Below are 21,044 nucleotides of genomic sequence, written 5' to 3'. Positions count from 1 at the left end.
GTGGCAGCGTGTCGTGGACAAGGACCCACAGTGTCCTGGCCTCAATGTAAAGCAGCATGTCATGAGAACTCGGGAGTGGTGGGGGGGGGGTGTCCGAATTTCAGAACGAGGGTCATTAAAGTGCACGCAGAATAATGCATTTGCTCCGAGTTTGTAAAAAAAAACAGAAAACCCGTTTGGGAAGTTATGGTGTCACAAGGGTATTTGTAATGCATCCGATTTGCACGTCGCGTGACAATGGCCAACGTCCACGCATGTTAGAAATGCTGTATTTTCATTTCCACATTGGGAAAGGGAGCTTATGCTACATCACATTCGCATAAATACCGCGAGGTTTTTTGCAGTAGGGAATGCACCCGACTTTCCGCGACGGCGGCTTAGCCAAGCGTACATTTGATCTTCTTTCACACCGTACACGTAGTCAGATGTAAGACACTATAGAGCCAAACTTGTGTACATGACGATAACTTGACATTAATTTGATGTAGCCAAACCTTTGTAACTTCCTCTTGACCCACAACCCATGACTGTGAATAATGCATCTTTAAATATACGCTGCCAAGCCTGGCGGTGTCCATTCAGACGCTGTCTTTCCGACAGACCTGTTCTTCACCTGAGGACGGCTGCTTGCGTTGTGGCCGAAACGTCGTGAGAATTATTTTATTGGTTTATTTTTTATTATTTTATTATTTCCCTTCTCCGTGACTTTACCGAAAGAACCAAGATAATATATTTTTTACATGTTTAAAAACACCCGGGACAGCAGTTTTTGGGTAGAAACTGCGCATGATGACTTGTGTAAGTTTGTCTGTATTTAACCGACAGTAAAAAAGCACGTTGAATAACAAATTGTCAAAAGAGCGTTTTTACGGATGACAAAAAGAATGGCGAGACGCAAAGAGCCCAACACAGTTGTTATTTATTTAAACTTTGCAACGCATACAATTAGATTCGTGATGGGTACAGCATCTGAAAAAGAAAATAAATAAATTAATCACAAGTCATAGAACAGCATTTCCATAGTCTATCCACAATGATAAAAAAAAGTTTAACTTCACAAAGGTAAGCATTTATTTACAACGATGTCAAAGAATGCGCTCAAGGAGTTATAATGCCAAAACGGAACGTGATGTCCATCACTCATTACATAGGTGTCAAAATCGTACAGCAGTTGACTTTAGACATTACTGTGGGTTTTCCTTCAGTGTTCCACTTTCATAATAGCGAGACCTGAGATTAAATGGATTTGAGCCAAAAAATCTAAAAGGCTCAAAGCGATCCCACAGGGGATTTTTTTCTGGAGTGCCTTTCTAGTAAGTGTTTAAGAGTGCACAGAACCGTCAAACGATACATCAGCTCGTGCATGTACACATTTTTCGATTTAAAGCTTTCGTGACTGCAGGGATTCAGGGAAAGAACCAAGAACATGTAAACATTATTTATATATTTTAAAGTGGCATGTAACGAGTTCTTGTGAGTTCACTTCCGCTGCCACTGGCGGCATAAAAAAAATCCAAATCGTACCAATTAATCAAATTGCAAAAAAGGCTGAATCATACCAGGTCTTCTCTCTAAGCAGCACTCCACCCCCATGCCATTTGACCTTATGAAGGCCAGCAAATTTGGCATGAAAAGTCTCGGTTTTTCCCCCCCGTGACTCACCACTCTGATGCGGTGGCCCATGGCCTTGCCGGGCAGGTTCTTGCGGAACTTGGCGCGCACTACGCCGCTGTTGCCGTGGGAACGCATCACCTTGCCCCAGATGACACGCGTCTTGTTGGGCTTTCCTCCCGGCGTCAGCGTGTTCCTGCGACGACGGGCACAACGTTAGCAGCGCTCCGCAACAACACAGCCACGCGACCCTCCCCCAAAGCCAGGTCACGTGGGTTGGATGGAATAACCGCACCTCCGATGAGCACGGTTGGCTACATATGGTGCAAAAGAAGTTCGACAAAAGATAAATCGTCGACCGACTGCTGGATAAATTCCATGAGGGTTCGTGGCTGTTACGAGTCTATAGTTCACCATGCTTTTAGTGCAGGGGGAGGGTGAGGAACAGACTATGGAGCAGAGAAGTACAACACAACAACGGATTTTGCTGCACTGGCATCTAGGGCCCACAAATGTAGGCCGCAAACATGACAACCGGTTTGTGCGTGGTGGTCAGCGATCTCCAAGGACTCTCCACAGGCTCAAACCTGCTTGCCTTCTCAGATGTGATAATCCCACACCAAATTATCACTTCAGCACACGTTCAACGTTTGCTCCTTGTTATAAAGGTTTCATAACTTCCATTGAGGTGAATTTGGTTGAGGCGAAAGCAAGGAGAGATTGTACACACCGAGGTGTATACAGCTTGTTTGTAAGCATGCTGAACTTCTTTCGCACCGTACATAGCCAACTTCTCGAACCAGAGCTTGTATTAGCTACAGATTACACTACAGCCCTCAACGACACAATGACACTTTTAGTGTTAGAAGTTTCTGGATATGCTGTGGGCATGTCAGTAGAATGCACCATTGCACTGTATTTCTCTGCTCCTCACCATTGTGTGCTGATCAGCGTGGTCAAGTCTCTTCAATTAACCAGGACGACCCGCACAGCACAACGAAAATTCTCATTCGGTAGCGAATTGACAAAGCTGCAAACGTCTGTGCCGATGGCCCTTTGAAATAAGGAGACCCGGACTTGACAACTGGAAATTGCCCTGACAAAGAAACAACCCGCCTCCCCAAAATACTAACTTTTGCAGCACTTGTAAACGAGACCACATTACCCCCCCAATGGTCAAGATTATTTTACAAACCTCCGAACTTAGCCTTCAGTCAACTACGAGAGCGCCCACACGTCTTTACGCGACTTTATGGACCTGTCCCTACTTAATTTGTCGCTCATCATTATACTTCTTCCCACATGCGCTCCACTCCAGTAAAAAAGGACTTATCTCAATACCCTCAACCTCCTACTGCTCAATGGGAGTTGGATACTTTTCTGTTGCTGTCCCTGTAGTCTGGAATGGCAGTTTCAGTCATTCCAGCTGCCCAATTTCCTGCCTAAGTCGAGGCTCAAGAAATGTATACCCACGACTGACCCCTGTTATACATGATCACTATTACATTGTTTTTATAGCTTTATTTTGGGGATTTCGAAAACGTATGGTTAAGCCATGTTTCTTGAATTACGGAGTTAGCCCGATAACTTTATCTAAATTGTTAGACTTGCATCCCATTGGGATTTTTGCACACAGCGTTGATATACGGTGATTTTTTCTGGAAGATTTTGCTGGTTTTCCTGGATGTTTCTGTTGCACGTCGTCACTTTAAGATGTTCTTTGTTCATGTTTTTGTTTGTTGCGGTTGCACCCGAGTCAAGAGCCTCATGGCTCACAGGGCGATACCTAATCAATGAAGGTGAAATATAAATTGCAGGTGTACACGTAGACTTTTGTCAGTCCACGGGTAGATGATGACCTGCTTATGCCATGCAGGTCAAGGAGGTTATATGACCATACTTCACCACACCGGTCAAAATTGTGTGACGGTTGGAATAAATAGGTGTGGGAGCCGAGTACAATACAACAATGCACATTTGTGCATTGTCCCGTTGCTCACCACGTAACTCCGCAACCGAGATAACAACCTGCCGTGTCGTGCTCCAAGCACTAACTAGGCTCAAACCTGCCTAAGAGCGGATCCGTTTTTCAGTGGTTCCCTGCCATGTGACCATTATGTTGCCGCGTGATCTCGAGATGCAGCTGCATCTACAGACGCTGCACAAATCCCAAGAACGTATTTTTGTTTGCGCCGCAACCGCGCTCCCGCCACGTACTTGCGCGCCTTGTAGACGTAGGCGCAGCGCTTGCCGAGGTAGAAGCCCGTCTCGCCGCGTGTGTACACGCCCTCGATCTTGAGCAGTGCGGTGTGCTCATGCTGGTTTCGCAGGCCACGCTTGTAGCCAGTGAAGATGGCCTTGCACCACAATCTGCGGCGGGGAGGGGAAGCACAGTAGGTTCTTGTCACGAAACACAGGACTGGTCCACCCCCTCCGCCCACCCAACCAACTTATGAACGCTCGACTTACGAACGAGCTTCCAAACAATATTTATTTTATTAACCGTCCGACTTGCGAACACGAACCGCGGCAACTATTTAGTTTCACACGCACATTTACAATATTTCTTATTAAGGAGTTTAACAATGCACCCTTCTTTTGTTGAACCCGAACACATTTTATAATAACGCTGCCTGTATGTGCATTTAAACACAGTGCACTGTTCCATCTTACGAATGGGGCTTGGGAACGGAACCACAGTCGTAAACCGGGAAGCACCCGTAATGAGCAGACACTTCGTCTTCACATATTCCTCTTTCCACATTAAAACAAAGTATTTCTTACACAAACCATCGGCTGAATGACCTTCTGGGAGTGCATAATTTTAACAGCACTGTCATCAGCATTGCCCATTTAGTAATTATACTTTATCTCATTTAATGATACTCTCATTTAGTAATGAAACTTTCCACGACGCGAATGATAGTATTAAAATTCTCGTAAGTTCGACAGACAGCGGGGGCCCCCAAGCAATCCTCTTCAAGAGTGTTGTTCATTAATTCGTTATTTTTCCTCCCAGTTTTATGAGGATTTCGCTATCGGAGTCGCGAGACGCTGCGATGCATTCGGACCGTCGGGCAGAGGGCAGTGCACCAGTAGGGTCCAGGGGAAGAAGCTTTCATCAGAGCTATTTTTCCTCCCTACTCTGGGTCTGCACTGGAAGCAGCACCTCTACTCTCGCTGTGTTCGTGGCATTGACCAAACTGATAGTAAATCAAGATTAATAGTTAATTACCGGCATAAGGAACACGCCAACGGATGTGGCTGCACTGCCCTCTGCTGGCGATGTTTTCCCCACGTGTAAAAGTTACGACGGACACAGGGCTGAGGTTCGGTCTAAGTTTATCAATCTGTTGCAAGACATTTAACAGCTGCAGTGTTGTCTACAGGCGCTTGCTAGTTATTTACGGCTTTAGCCATCGGGTGAAACTCCATATTACTATGACGGGGGCACGTAAGTTTACTACACAGGGCCGGCAATGTGATACGCTCGAATGTTTGCACTGCTCAGGAGGCACCAAACTCCCTGCCTAATAACCACTATTCGACAACACAACAAAAACGCGCAGCTAATGATTCTTAGTCAATCAATCCGCTATTGGGACGAGGGCCTCCCCACGCCGGTGGGAGGTGGGGCGATCCGACCACACTCCGACCACGCCGCTCGCTCAACGTGGATCTGTTTAGAAGGCGGGCAGAGCGTGCCCCGCGTGAGCCGCGGGCGGCTTAGAGCGGGAGGGACTTTCGCTGCGGCTCCCGTCTGCTAAAGACGACGTGGCCCCGAAACCTACAAACACCGGGTTGGTAATTGCAGCCCAGCACTAAGGCAATATCCAGGCTCAACGACCACTTGGACCCTCATCTTCCGATACCGGTGGCATTGAAGCGGCGACTTGGCCACGCACGGGGCAAACAGGCGCGTACATTTAATTGCCGCTAAATAAATTGAACGATTAAAACGTGTCAAGTTTTTTTTCAATCACACGTGGACGCGGCCTATCGAGCACAGGCTTCGCCTAGCAGCGCCAACACGGTAAGCACTCACGCCCGCCACCGATCGACCGACGTTGAAGCGATTTACGAACACACAAACAACAAGGCAGATAAAATGTTGAATGGAGTAGGAGAGAGCGTACCTGCCAGACATCGCGGCGCTGTAGTTTTCTCGATACCTAACCGGAGTGGTGGACACGAGAGAGAGAAGGGGGAGGAGGTGGTTAGCGAAGCGCGTCTACACCGCCGACTCCAATCCGTTCTCAATCGCGGTCAACGCGTAGCCATCCGACCTCGAGTCGCCCGCGCCGACGACCGCGAAGACGTCGGCGACCGTGGCGCGCCGCTCTCTGCGTCGGAGGCGAGCGGGGAGAGCCGCGGGAGAGGCCGCGGCGGGGTGAGCCTCACCTCGGAGCGGCGATGGGAAGCCTCCTTTCGAGTGCGGGAGCGATGGCGGAAAGGAAAGGGTCCTTGCGCGGGCGTGACGTCACAGAGGCGGCCAAGGCGAGGCGCCCGTGAGGTGCCTGTCTACAAGTGCCTGCCCACAATTACCACCCCACCCCCCCCTAGGGCCGTCCATAAATGACGTCACGCACCTGGGGGGGGGGGGGGGTCAGACATTTGTTACGATGTGTGACGAGGGGGGGGGAGTAATGTGGCGTCACAACAAAATGCGCAGCTTTAAATAACTATAGACAACACGTTCTACTTAATTAAATAGACTTTTTAATAAATGTTTTCTCCTACAACATCAGAGTGCAGCGCCACATTAAATACGCACTACAATGACAATAGTTTAAAGCGATTTGAAACATGTTTTATGTTGGGGGGGGGGGGCAGAGCGTTGTGACGTCATATTTGAGGGGGGGGGTCTGACTTTGTGACGTCGTGTGACGAGGGGGGGGGGTCAAAAATCGTCCAAAATCGCGTGACGTCATTTATGGACGGCCCCTTGGAAGAGGTTTAATCACCCACACTTTACCCCACCACGAGCAAAGTAGAACTTTGGTGAACCCACTTGCAACTGCTGTTGGGTGGACATAAAAAAAAAATATTTTTTTTGATTTACCAGGCAAGGGCCCACTGAGCTATGTAGAGATCTTTTTTTCAGAAGCGACCTGGTCACAAATGATAGCTCAACGAAGTGGCTTATCGTGTGGAAATGTATCGCAGCTAAATACTCTAAACACGTGGTTCTTATTAACCTGGGGTGCACGCACCCCCGAAAAATGCGAGATGCCCTCTCTGGGGGTGCGAGACGTGGACAGATTTTTTTAGAAGGTAAAATCACCAAAGCACAAAGTAAGCACGGACACGTAAGGGGCCGTCCATAAATGACGTCACGCACCTGGGGGGGGGGGGGTCAGACATTTGTGACGATGTGTGACGAGGGGGGGGGGGGTTGAGAAATGTGACGTCACGTCAATAAACAATAAAATAAAAATGTTTGTATTTTTATTTCATTTTTTATTTTTATTTTAAGAACCAAAGAGCATGGATCCTTGCAGTCACGAAAACTTAAAAGCTAGAACGTCACATCAAAATGTGCAACTTTAAATAAATATAGACAACAAGTTCTACTTAATTAAATAGACTTTTTAATAAATGTTTTCTCCTACAACATCAGAGTGCAGTGCTACATTAAATACGCACTACAATGGCAATAGTTTAAAGCGATTTGAAGCATGTTTTATTTTCAAAATGGAAATATGGTTTTCGGGGGGGGGCAGAGCTTTGTGACGTCATATGAGGGGGGGGGGGGTCTGACCTTGTGACGCCGTGTGACGAGGGGGGGGGGGGTCAAAAATTGTCCAAAATCGCGTGACGTCATTTATGGACGGCCCCTAAGTACAACTTACTTTGTTTCATCAAACCCCTTTGTATGATTTACTTTGTTTACGATTGAAAACCAAAGGGGTGCAAGGCTGCAGTAAAAGCTAACAACAATTGCCCCGACCGCACATTGATTCTAAATGTGGAGGGGAGAAAAACTACAAAACCCGGGATCGAACCCACAACCTCCTGCGTAACCCGGCGAGGTAGCTAACATCTCACCACCAGAAGCGTTGAGGTTAGTTACCAGCCAGGAGATCGAACCAGTAAATTGCAATACAATCTCATGTGATAACCATCACACCACAACGATAGCGGTGGAAATACAATTACTGCAATTTTTTTCTTAACCTTTTATTTGCAATAAGCTCACCGAATTGCAACTTTACAGATTCAATTCCTCCGGCTGCCACTGTGGCAACAACCGGGATCGATTATCACCCAGTGCTGGCCCAGACGCGAGGGTGTTTGACCATACTTCACCACGCCAGTTGAGGTTGGTGGAAGCGGCAATCACAGAATCGGCTCAAGTATCACTCGCGACTGATGTTATCCGTGGGCAGAAATCGAACTCGGGCCGCTGGGTTTATTGGGAAGTGAGTGCTAACCAATGTGCCACCGCTCCTCCAATCTTTAGAGTATTTGACTGCTATGAATTTACAGATAAGCCACTTGGTTGAGCTATCATTTGTGGCCAGGTCGCTTTTGAAAAAACCCAAATACCATTTTTAGCTCATTCGGCCTTACCTGGTAAATTAAATTATAAATCTTACAATGCTCAGATTCCAAGACACGGCACGGGAGGTTGCAGAGCATCCCTGTAATCCAGCAGTGGAGGTGACGGTTGGTGGCTCACCGCACAAATGTTGTTGTGAAACTCCTTTCCCGTAGGCATCGAGGTGCCATACCCTGGCTTTCCAGGAGAAGGCAGTACAGCAAGTTGACTAATCGTTATCCGTTTCCATCTGTAGAGATGTAGTGATTCACCGTTAGCGCGCGTGTGGGTTTTCTCCCACGTGTAACACATTCCTGCGGAGGGAGATGGTAGGAACGTTGGGTTGCTCGGTCAATGGCCAGGGTCAATGGCGGCGTGGTGTATTCCGTAAATATGGCCGACTGTGAGGGCGGGCACAAGCCGGTTTGAGTAGGTTAAACGTTGAGTTTCATAAGGGCACCATGGGGTGACCAGCCCCTACCCACCCAGCCCCACCCCTCACCCAGCCCCACCCTCCCCATCCAGCCCCCCACACCCTCCCCACCCTCCCCATCCAGCCCCCCACACCCTCCCCACCCTCCCCTCTCTACCCAGCCCCACCCCTCCCATTTTTTGATGCACGACGGACAGACACAATAATCCCCTGTGGGCTGGTGTAACCAGGAGGTTCCTACCAGTATAAACTCATCATTAACGTTAAACATCTTCAAATAAAAACCCAATGCAAGACCATCCTGAAAGAGCCATAACGAACTGAGGTAGCTTTACCGCATGATTGAATTACAATTATAACGCAAGATACAATTTCAAGCATGACAGCAAACAAATAAAGAACATTTTTGTTTATTCAAGTTAAAACAGCTGGAGTGGGTCTGCTGTTCAGTACAATGTACATATTTACAACGCGGTGGGCTGCACTGTGGTACATCATCAGAAGCAGGTCGATGAACGTGGGGCAAGGTGAATTGAATCATTAATCCATGAATGCCGTGTCCCCCCGAAGCACTGGGCAGCCTGTGAGCTCAATCCGAGATCCGCAAAAGCCGGATTAGGGCACAGAGATCCGCGTACTCACACAGTGCACCCAAATACACGGGATGGCACATTCACAAGGGACACCCAAAGTGTCATGTGCAGGGTCACCACCGGACGAGTTAAGGGTGAAGAGTCGTAGGCATATTCTTGGATCTTTCGGTAAAGTCACGTAGACTTTACCGAAAGATCCAAGAAGATGAATCCCTGCAGTCACGAAAGCTTTAAATCGAAATTTAGTCGTAGGCATGTTTGCGAATAATGAATTGAAATAGCTTCTTCCGCTTAGGAAATATCAAAGCGTGTGTCATGTAATTGCTTTCCGAGTTGTAGACAGTTTTAGGCTCACACTTCTTACCGGCTGATTAGGCATGTAATGGCGCACTGATGAATACATTGAGAGATTAATCAAACTGTGCCTGCGATAATTGAATATATTATGCAAATTTTACGAAAATTACACTCGGGCGCGTTTAGACTAAAAACAAAAACTGCACACACACTCGAGACAGCAACAAAAAAACGAGAAATATAAAACAAAAAATATCGTAAAATTTCAAACATTTAAAATACATCGAATAACGACCATTTTAATATATTAAAAACATTCTGGAGCGAATCATTACATGCCCAATGCAGACGAACGCATTTCGCATGCCCGCACCTGTGCCGAATGCGCATGGTGAGGATATTCGATGCCCATGCGTCATTTAAGGAAGGACGGCGTTTATGAAACGTGGCCACTGGACCATGCTTGCACAAACACACTGCACTGTGAATTACTGCATTCAGTTATAATAAAGTTTTTTTTTGTACGTGGTGTAAACTGATTTAATATCGATAAGAGTAGAATAAACTGTTGTCACTTGGCTTTACAGAACCAAATTTATAATAGAAGTTATTGATAATTGCTCGTTTCGGTAGTCATATGGATGGTTTTAGGATTTAATTTACAGCCCCTCAATAATCCACTGTTGAATAAAGGCCTTTCCATGCCGTGGGTGTGGTTGGACCATACTTCACCACGCTGGTCAGTATTCCAGCTGAGCATTACAGGACAGGATATTTTGCTGCACTGCACTCTCCTGACAATGTACCAGAGGTCGCAAACGGGTTTTGATTCCTTACCCGTACCCGGCCGCACCAGGGTCGCAAACGGGTACCCGTATCCGTACCCGTACGGGTAGGGTACAGGTATCGGGTACCTGATTGCGACCTCTGGGATGAAGCCATGTTGCAGGCGCGGGTGGGTTGATTCTAGGAACTTGAATTGTGAGAAGAGACAAGACGTTGGGAAATGAGTGACAAAGTTACTCTCCAGTGACTCACGGTCTACCCGTACCCGGCCGCACCAGGGTATCGGGTAGGGTACGGGTATCGGGTACCCGGTTGCGACCTCTGCAATGTACACCCACAACCTATAACACCTTGTTGGTGGCCACCCCCCATCCAGGCTCAACTCGACTTTGCTCCTGAGATTCGAACCGGTTCAGATATCGCTCCCCGCTGATGTTACCGGGAAGTGGAAATCGATCTAACACCGCACCACGAGTCTACCCCGACAATTGTATATATTAATAATTTCCCAACACTCTAGTTATAACTTGTATCTAAAGTATAATTAGGGGTTTTGTTAAACCATGCGAGCTCGCTCGGAGGGGCAAGGCGGTCTAAACAACAAATCCGCAATCTCCCGCGAGTGGTCACGACTGCGTCCATGCATTCGGGTGCACTTTGTGAACGTGCACAAGGTCACCACGGCTGCGAGCTTGTTACCAGCATCGCTCGGTAGCCACTGTGTGTGTGTGTGTGACTACCCGTGTCGCTGTGCCCACCCGACAATGCATGGCTGGCTACCTTCGCCTCTGGTGATGTAAGTCAATCAAACATGCAGACTTCCCAAGTGAGCATTGGCTGGTGGTGGGAACACTGTGGTCACCCGTCGTTTTGATTCGAGGCTGATGATGGCATTGACCCCTTTAGCCTCTGGGCTTTGTCAGTGACCACACCACAGTTACGGTCTCAGCGTGAGCATCTTTTTTTTGGCTATCCATCGAACAAAGACGGTCACCGACTGCATCGCGCGCTTTCAGACGCGCTACTGCGGCCGTCTGGAACGTTCTTCCCTCCGATAGTAAGAATCCACTGTGAGCTCCGCACTTTTATATCTAGATTGAAATCTCGTTTTCTTCGAACTGCTTTCATCGTGTTTACGTTTGCCGTCCTTGCCTCCCGCACCACCGCTTAGCACGGGTGGCTACGTACGGTGCGAAAGAAAGTTCAACGTACGTACACACATACATTAAGTGCTCCTTGCGTGGTGTTTAACCCATGCGGCGTATGATAAGCGTAAATGTCTTAAATATACACGACACGATCCACACACGTTGTAGTTTTTTTTTTGGAACACTAAAAATACACCGTGCGCATAGGCGAAAGCATACCTGGTCAATTTATCCAACACTTTCTAACGGGAGTCGAGTATACTTGTAAACGCGTAGCGTCGAGCGCTGGCGGATTGAGGAGTTGAAAGCCAGGAGGGTTGGGGGGGGGACATGGGGGGTGGGGGGACGTGGGGGGGGGGACATGGGGGGACGTGGGGGGTGGGGGGACGTGGGGGGTGGGGGGACGTGGGGGGGGGGGGACGTGGGGGGGACGTGGGGGTGGGGGGACGTGGGGGGGGGGGGACGTGGGGGGTGGGGGGGGGTCATCGACCGCGGTGAAACCCAAACGTGGAGTTAGTGACGCCGTGGCCCTTCGCGCACTGCCGACGGACACGGCTCCACAAGCGCAGCGGTGCGTGGGCTATAGAAGCTCCCCAGAAACACATTGCATATGCTGTAGGCACTTTTTTGTTTGTTTTGAAACTGCTTAACGATAAATTAAGCACTGAAGAAGTTGGTGGGGGAGGAAAGAATGCAAAAAATGCATCCGATGACAATTGCTTTAACGAATTATGTTGGTTAGACAACACACACACAGAACGGAACACATTTCGTGGTACAATCTATGGGCAGGTGATTCCAAACCTCTCTGGACCAACTTATTTTGTGCCCCAATAACGTACCCTTTTCCATTAAAACGACCGAATCGTAGAATCTGCAAGAAATGTCACTAAACTCTTGCCACGGCCTTGACCAAACTGGTTGGGAACCACCGGCCAACAGCTATGAAACCCAAGTGAACGGATGGACAAGCTTTGGTCAAAATGTCGCATTGGTGGAACTTGCACTGGGTAAGGCATGATATCGATTGGGAGGAATTGCTGGGGAATAACTTCTCTTTAACACGGGGGGGATACTTTTTAACACCTTCCGTCATTATATATATTTAAAAAATGTATCTCTTAACCAGAGCCATGCACTCATGATCTTGTCACTGAACACTAATGTTCAACAGAGGACTCTGGGCCCACAAGGTGAGCCACCTGCTAAACATTTAAAGTTGTGCTGAAGTGGGTAAGCGTCTTTTTTGCTCATTAAACAAAACGATATTCACAAACGTGGTATGAACGTTTTCGAACGTAATTTTCCATCGAGACCCAACATTTGGAATTCCGCTACTCGGTGAACGGTAAATCCCGTGGAATTAAAAGCTACTGCAGGTCGATAATTGTGCAAAACTAAAATGAAATCGGGAATTTTACACAAACCGAACACTCCCGGCTCCGAGTTCAAAATTCCCAGTCGGAATAAAATCATTACTGCGCCTAAAGACCAAACACTTCATTTAAAATTCTCGGCTAATGCAACATTGTCAAATAAATACAAAGTACAGAAGCCCCTGACTGAAATGAGGAAACTCAAGAGGAATGGCCCTGGGGGGCTCTGCGAGGCTGAGTCGCCACTGAACGTGTAGATCCAACTCAGTGTGGTGCCTGTACACGATCAGCACGTGCTCTCAATTAGGGCGAAGATGGGGAACCACAGGAAGCGATACAATTTGTAATAATATCAGACTGCTTCTCAAGACTACCAAACAAAAAACGTTGTGGATATTAATTACGTGGAGAAGCAGTCGTGGGCAGACGCAAAACAAGAAAGATCATTGAACAAGGGGGGGCAGGGAGGTTTGGCTGGGGTAGGGAGTTCTAAATTGTGGGGGACGGCGCAGGAGAATGAGCGAACTCGCAGAACGCGCAGTAGCTCACACGCCTACCACCCACCAGTGGTTCTTAACCTTCACTGCAGCCTTGCACCCCCTCCTTTTGGTTCTCTATCGTAACAACTAAATAGACGTGACTACATAGGTTTCTTGAAACAAAGTAAGTTGTACTTACGTGCCCGTGCTTAATGTGTTTGGATGATTGACCTTAAATTTCGATTTAAAGCTTTCGTGACTGCAGGGATTCATCTTCTTGGTTCTTTCGGTAAAGTCACGTAGAAGGGAAGTAATAAAATAATAGCCGTCCTCAGGTGAACACCAGGTCTGTCGGGGAGACAGCGTCTGAATGGAATTCAGCTGCTTGCGTTGTGGCCGAAACGTCGTGAGAATTATTTTATGTTTTATTTGTATTATTTTATTACTTCCCTTCTATGTGACTTTACCGAAAGAACCAAGAAGATGATTTACCTTCTAAACAAAAACATTCTGTCCATATCTCGCAACCGCCAAAAATGGCATCTCGCACCCTCTGGTTAAGACGTTAAGAACCACTGGCCTACACCAACTAAGTGGAGGCCGATCTCACGTCCCCTTCCCCCACAGCGTCTCACAGCTGGGCCTGTGGGCACGCGGCTCTTGTATAACCGCCGCATCCGTGTCCTGGGTAGGCCGGATAGCCAGATGGAGGCCTCGCGTGTTAGTCAGGCCTCCCCCCCGCCCCCTCATCAGGTGGGAGCTGCATTGAACGTCAGAAAGTGTCAGCGGAGTTCTAAGTCCAGACTGTGCCCGGACGAGCGGCAAGGTCGATTAGAAGCGATCATCCAAAGACAGCGTGGCTCTTCATTGCAAGGCCGAGCGGGAAACTGGTGGGTGACTGGCGGGCCCCTGGTGGCCTTTCGTTGCGGACCCTGGCGTGCGGCCTTCCCGACAACGCACGGATGTGAAAACACATCGTGCTGTTAAACCCCCCCTCCCCCCTCCCCAAATGGTTTCGCGGCCCTCACTCACACTGATGGTGTCTTATCGGCCCAAGTGGACATCTGCACCGCCCAAAAAAAGCGCATTTCGCCGTGGCTGTATGCGCGAACACCGACTCTTTGGCGTTTGTTGGCGGTTTCGAGTCAAAACATTAGGTTGAGTCAATCCGTTGGAAATACATTGAAAACAAAACGTTTCAAAACCAGCCACTGTCACGCACAAACAAAAAAATGAACTCGGAAACAGGACGTGCTGATATCGTTACTGTCGATTGACGAAAACCGAAAGAACGACAGATTTCCCCCCCCAAGGGAGACGATTATCTCTGCGATGGGGAAAAAAGATCCCAAAGTTTACACCATAAGTTCCCTCCACTCGGTTCTTGCAGACGCCTTCCCACAGTTGGGCTTTTTGTGTTTTGTGCCATGAGAGTTGATAACACTGGTCAACAAAAAAAACATTTTTTTCTGGCCTGGACTTTTGCAGCTGTTTTAGACTAATTTCAGGGTGCTGATTCCAAATCTGATCTCAGATTTGCTCTATCACATCTCATTTTTATGCTATCGGCATACCACATTTTCATTGATTTTACCCGAAATTAACTCTGTCACTTATGATTGCAAGTTGTTGCGAGTCAGTGACTGCTTTAGTGTTAAAATATGGTGCTGTATTTTTAGGATAGTGTGTTTATAATATAATTTTATGTAGATATCCACATTTATTTAATATTTTTCTTCTGCAGTATTGATTGAAAATGCAACATTTGATATCTCAAAACCTGATGTGATAGACAAAACTGATGCCAGATTTGGAATCAGCACCCCAAAATGACCTTAAAACAGTTGGAATACCTTATGCCAGAAAAAGTGTGTTGACCAGTGTAATTCGCGCCACGACTTCGCATGCGGAGGTAAATGCTTCTTTTTAACCACGTGTGTGCTTTAAGGGGGGGGGGGAGGAACACTTCTCGATTGGGATTATAAAAAAAAACTTGAGCACTAACATCTGATACAAGATCTGCATTACTTATCACTTACAGATTTGCTCTTAATGTGAGCACAGCGATACATACAAAATAAGCAATAGACACACTGTCAGACTCGTTGTTACATCTTATAGATTAGGTTCAGCTCGAGTTGGGATGGAGATGGAAAATGTGTTCATGAAAAGGGAAGTCGAGCGAGGAGGTGGAATGTTTGAAATGACGGTGAAATAAGTGACACGAAGACTGTTGTGAACAGCGCACACAAAGCTTGGCATACTTGCATAGCGGACATATTCACCGCTCCGACTGACTGCTGTTAGGTACACAAACCACACACAAACATACACGCACGCATGTTTTCCTTAATCCACGAGCACGCGTCCTTGCAACAACAACAAAAATCCCGCCTTGGGTGCGAAGCAGATGCAGGAGCAGTTTTGATTCAAATAATGCACACGGAAATAACTGCTCGTGCCTGCCAAGTATGAAATCAACCGACGGAATCTGTGGCGTGACATGACACGGGCGCTCAAGAGGAAAGTCACGCGCGTGTTATTCGAGGCCGCTTCGTGGGTTCAAGAAGCCGGGCGCGGGGAGGAGGGCACCGGCAGGGAAAGACTCCAGAGACAAGCGACGGGAGGGGGCGGCGGGGGGGCAAGAGGGTCCAGACAAGACGATGGAAACAAGGCGACTAGTGCAGAAAATGGGATGACAGGTGAACACCGCAGGCACGGGGAGGACCACGGCCGAGAAAGCCGCCCATCGTCTTGGCCGACGGCCCTTCTCTCGTGCCTTCACACCGCGAGGTGAGGATCGCACGGGCGGACCCACGGGAGGACCTCTCCTCTGCTGGAGTTTGGCCACCGCTTTGCCCGATCACCGGGGGGGAGCTAGCGAGCGTGGGCCATCTCCAGCAGGGTCTGCACCGTGAGGCCCACCTTGGCCAGGCCCTTCTCTTCCAGAATGTCATGCGGTAGGCAGAGGCGCTCCTGGCCGTGATGGAGGGAAGGTCACATGCAGGGAGGGATCGGGAGGAGGAGGGGGGGGCATCACGGACACGGGGCCATGTTAACGAGGAACATGCTTTTAATCACGGCGACCGGCAAACAGGTGGCTCCACGGGTAGAATTATGCTCGTGGTAACACCCTACATCGAAAGTGAACAAAACGTTGTGCCAAAGATGGAGTTACGGATATTGGTTATAGAAGGGCTAGAATTTGGTGGGTTGGTTTGATTTGGGTTAGGGGCAAGGTGAGGGTCTGGTTGGCGTTTTCTTTTTTTACCGCAACAGACTTTTCACTCTGTTGTTGTTCACTTCTCGGTTTCGGTGTTCGCACGGCGGCAACGCACGCGGTCTTTTTTTTTGACGCGCGGGCGTCGAAGGGCGCGGCGCGAGGCAGCGAAAGCGAGGCGCTTCAGCGCAACCCTTGAGAATGCTCTTCCCAGTAAAACAAACGCATGGAAGCGCCAAATTCGGAGCATAATTCCCCCGGGCCAGTGGAACCTTGTTTGCACTATTTATAGTAAATGACAATTAGAATGAACCAAAAAAATCGGGGAGAAATATTACTGCACTTGTACCAGAGCGTGCACGCACACCGAAGGTTAGCCATGCGATCGGACAAAGCGCAGCGGGCGCAAGGAGCGACCTGTGTTTTAAAGGCCGCGAAAGGGGAGCGGTGGTGTCGCAGTGGACCCGAGGAGCGCTGTAGATGTACAACACACCGGGGCGATCACAGCGAACCATGCGTCACTGTGGGTGCCAGTGCAGCGATCGCAAGGGGTCGCAGGTGCTCTACTTACAGCTTTTGGCTATCGAACAAAGACGGGCACCGCAATCGCGCGCTTTCAGCTGCGCTTCTCCGGCCGTCTGGAACGCTCTTCCTTCCGATATTAGAAAGCCACTGGAGCGATGCACTTTGAAATCGTCTACATCGATAACTTATTTCTTTAGAACTGCATATTGTGCTTAGTTTATTGTCCTTTACCCCCACACCTCCGATTAGCACGGTGGGCTATGTACTGTGCGAAAGAAGTTCAACATACACACATACGTACAAACGGTCGCGTGCTCTCGGCAGGGTCAGCTCCGAGCCACCGCAATTCGGATCTGCGGATAGGGCAGCACCACCATGGGGGCCGTCCGTCAGGGGCGGTGAAAGGTGATCTTTTTAAAACGCAGGTCCCTCTCCGTTCTGTTAGTCGCTGGTCTCAAGCGTACCAAAGCAAAGCAACACTCAAGCAGTGGAGCAGGAAAAGGCATCATTTTCAGGGCGCAAGCGTGAAAGCGATCTCAGAGCGTCGGCGCGGCTGGATCGCTCTCCGCTGCGCCGCACGCGATTGTATTTCGCTGACATTGCAACACTTCCCACTTTTGATCTCTGCACAAAGGGTTTCTGGGTTCAAAACAACGGCCACAGGCTCAGTCAGGACTCGGGGGGGGGGGGTGGGGGGGGACAATGCATCGACGGTTCCCGTCGCACCGACAGCCACCCACACACCAGCGTCACGCTGCGTTACATCGCGAGCAATATCCCATCTTCACAAGCGGTCGGGAAACCTTAGCCCAAACCCACCCCCACACACACCCCCCTCCGTTGGGAAAATGTACGTCGATTGCACGGTGGACATCAAGAGAGGGCCTCTTTAAGGTGCCCTACATTCATATCCGCGTTAAGGTGCGAAGAGGAGCACGTTGCATATAGAAAGAGCGGATCAGCCGACCGCAGAGGGCCACAGCAGCAAGAACAGGCGCTTGTAGTGACGCCTCGTGCACGGCCGCTTCCACATTGACCACTCGGCCACTCTTAGCGTTTTTTTTTTTTACTCCCGACAACCAAAGCATTTAAAGTTAGCAGAACCGCTCCGAAGCCAACCTGTAACCAGCACTTATCCAAGGTCGCCTACGCCGAGTCTCGCACAACCCAGGACTTGCTACTCGGTCTCTTGTACGGAGAGGAGAAACCGTGCGACGAGTTGTGCGGCGTTAACCAAGTCCCCCAAATTTTCCCAGGGGGCACGACTTCATGAACGCGGAAGGCGCGCGGCTCAGCGCTGCCGCCTCCGCTGCAAGCCGCTGTGGCCACGAGCGGCGAGCGTTCCCCAGCTCGACGCGAGGTCCAACTTTTCCAGGAAAGCGCTGAATGGAGGTAACACCGGGGAGAAAGTACGGCCCGGTGAGAGCTGCGTTTGATGGAGAGATCCGCGCTCTCAGGCTTTGACCTCCCCCGAGGTTAAAGGGCGTGAAAAGTGGGCGAGACGCCGTGGAAGGAAGCCACTTAGGGAGCGTGCGAGGTTTTTTTTTGGCAACAAGGAGAGGCATGGCGGAGTTCCACTGAGATAGTTTCACAACTATGGCTGCAGAATTCTACTGTAGTAGTGCTTTTAAAAAAAGAAACAATAACTCGTGCGAGAGCTAACATTTAAGTAGGCACGGGCGAGCCTTTAGTGAATTAAGAAAAACACAACGGACCATCACTTTTAAATCTCGCCTGAAAACGAATTTCTTCACAACTGCTTTTTGTGTTCAGTTTGTTGTCCCCCCCCCCGCACCTCTGATTAGCGCGGCCGGCTACATACGGTGCGAAAGAAGTTCAACGCACGTACAGCACGCAAGACGTCAAAAGTTGGGCTCTGTGTCCTAACGGAGGTCGACCGCGTGGAGACGAACAGGCAAGGGGGTGAGAGGCGGCAGCGGCGGCGAGGAAGGCACCGCTCTCCGGCCGTGAACACACCGTCTCATCCGCCGAGCGAGAGGGGGAATGTGAAAGCACCCCCTCCCCCTCTCTCCCCACCACGTGGGGCAGCCACGTAGGAGAAGCGGCTGCTTTTCGGCGAAAGTCAGGTCAGCTTTCGCTCATTTTGTCTCTTTGCTTTGCGAGTCCTCGTCATTGTTTTTTGATTAATCGTAAATGCTAAGTGCAAAGCTTGGAATGGCTATGTGCACGCAACGACGGGCGGACAGCGGGGAAACGGGAGGACTAAGGGGTGTCAGGTGCTTCACTAAGGAGGTACGTGGAAGGGGGGTTGGTGCGGAGGGCGGAAACGGGAAGAGATGCGGCACGTGGGGACACGTGGGAGAACGATACGGGGAGCAACACGAGTATGCTTGGAGGACAAGCGGGCACGGGAGTGGACATGGGGAGGGGGGGATGATGGTAACCCAAAGTCAGACAGGATGCGTCACGCCAAAGTGAAATTAGTAGTGTGTTAACTTTAAATAAAGACTGTGAAGCCGAAACAAAACGGTGAGTCACTGTACAAAAGCAGAACAAAGTAGCGTATATAATGCATGCTTGGCATACGATTATATTTAACTATAAATAATGTAACAAAAACAACAATACAACTTGAATGGAATAAAGTGAAAGGGGTGGGGGGGGAGGGAAACATTACTGTACACGATATTAAATACGATGTTTACGGTGATGGGAAATTACACAAAGCACTTTATAACATGTACACCATGCTTGTCTATAAATAAATATGGGCATCATTTATTGCGCGATGCGTTTAGAAAACTTTGGCAGAAGACGACCAACAAGTAGAGAAGGAGGAAGATGATTGGACGAGGAGGAGGAGGAAGAGGACAGCGGACACAGAGATGTGCAGCACAATGACGGGAGGGTGAAAAGCCCTGGGGGGTGCGAACGCGACGAACCGACCCAGCCTGCACGGCTGGAGCCGGTGGCGCAGCTGAAACATCGAGTGGGGGGGGGGGGGGGGGAGCGCAGCCAATCACGCGCGAGCGTTCGCCAAAGCGGCAGAGTCACGGGGCTTCAACGGGGCGTGTCATCGGGTCGCGCGACGACTGCCCGCGGCCTCCTCCAGGGGCAGCAGTCGGGGTTCGTCTCCGTCGTGACGAGGGCCCTGGACCTGCCTCTCGTGGGGCCCTCGAGAGCGGGGGGGGCACGGGGGGACCTCCGACCGCGGTCAAGCACCCCCGACGGCGCGCGAGCGGACGTATCGGCGCTAGAACAGGGAGACCCCGTGCAGTGCGTAGAGCAGCATCAGCATGGCGAGGAGGTAGAAGAGACAAAAGCCGACAAGTTCGTGCACGGGCCGGCGGCCCATCAGAGGGATGGCCGCGAGGGCCGCGTCCGCGTCAGCGCCCAGGGGCCGCGGCTCGGCCTGCTCGAGCAGCGCCGACACGGTCACGTGTATGGCCGACAGGTTCCCCTGCGTCACCTCGTACGGCGAGCACAGCGCCGACTGCACACACGCGGTGGGGGGTGGGGGGGGTGGGAGGAGGGGGGGGGGTGGTGGGGGGAGGGGGGGTGCGTTCGGGGTGGGACAGGGCAGCCGGAGTGCACGATGGGAGGCATGCAGGTGGGGGGGAGGGAGAGGGCGACGAGATTCGGGTCCCAAACACGGAAAGTTTGGTGAAACAAAAGACCAACGGAGGGAGTGAGAGGATTACAAAGGGGGAGGGAGGAGTACCGCAGGCTCGAACGGAAAGGAAGGGACACCCGGGGGTGGTGGTTAACATCATGCATTGAGGGAAAAGACAATTGAATGAGTTCGGCATTCAATTAAATTTGAGGGGTCGCAAAGATGGGGTGGGGGGAGCGGCGGGGGGCAGGGACGAGACAGAAAAAACAAAAACACATTTATTAGTAACATGTGCAACGCTCGGAGCGCGACGGAGACTGCCAAGCCGCTCCTCGTAGAAGCTCGTTAGACGAATAACGGCGTCGAAACGCCGCGGTGGCGTTAGGAGCTAGCGCTGACGCAGACTCTGCTTGGCACATTGAACAAAGCGGTCGCCCGAAGACAAAACACGCCGTACGAAA

The 21,044-nt window shown here is 49.9% G+C and overlaps 2 protein-coding genes across 3 annotated transcripts in view; both read right to left on the bottom strand.

The window, feature by feature from the left end:
- Window positions 1-903: 903 nt before the first annotated feature.
- RPL35A (ribosomal protein L35a) lies at window positions 904-6,140 on the bottom strand. Its single transcript, XM_078876170.1, has 5 exons — window positions 6,013-6,140; window positions 5,748-5,783; window positions 3,829-3,981; window positions 1,663-1,807; window positions 904-969 (listed from the first exon to the last, which is right to left on the bottom strand). The coding sequence occupies exons 2-5, from the start codon at window positions 5,756-5,758 to the stop codon at window positions 946-948; spliced, it is 333 nt and encodes a 110-aa protein (XP_078732296.1). The 5' UTR covers window positions 5,759-5,783; window positions 6,013-6,140; the 3' UTR covers window positions 904-945.
- A 5,706-nt stretch (window positions 6,141-11,846) lies between these two features.
- LOC144947028 (leucine-rich repeat and calponin homology domain-containing protein 1-like) overlaps window positions 11,847-21,044 on the bottom strand; it is a 61,419-nt gene continuing 52,221 nt past the window's right edge. For both annotated transcript variants that reach the window (XM_078876167.1, XM_078876168.1), the window contains one exon: window positions 11,847-20,463. In XM_078876167.1, the coding sequence (XP_078732293.1) occupies window positions 20,224-20,463 (240 nt within the window). In that variant the 3' untranslated portion in view covers window positions 11,847-20,223. The remainder of the gene's footprint in view (window positions 20,464-21,044) is intronic.

Source organism: Lampetra fluviatilis, chromosome 43 (assembly GCF_964198595.1).
Source record: "Lampetra fluviatilis chromosome 43, kcLamFluv1.1, whole genome shotgun sequence".
Lineage (NCBI taxonomy): Eukaryota > Metazoa > Chordata > Hyperoartia > Petromyzontiformes > Petromyzontidae > Lampetra > Lampetra fluviatilis.
Note: the sequence above shows the minus strand (reverse complement) of the source record. Positions and strands in the feature narration are given on the sequence as shown.

Excerpts from the sequence above, each read along its gene's own strand:
- RPL35A (XM_078876170.1), bottom strand. Across the intron at positions 1,808-3,828 it reads TACGTCTACAAGGCGCGCAA|GAACACGCTGACGCCGGGAG; the intron begins GTACGTGGCGGG and ends CCGTCGTCGCAG. Across the intron at positions 970-1,662 it reads TGGGCCACCGCATCAGAGTG|ATGCTGTACCCATCACGAAT; the intron begins GTGAGTCACGGG and ends TTTCTTTTTCAG.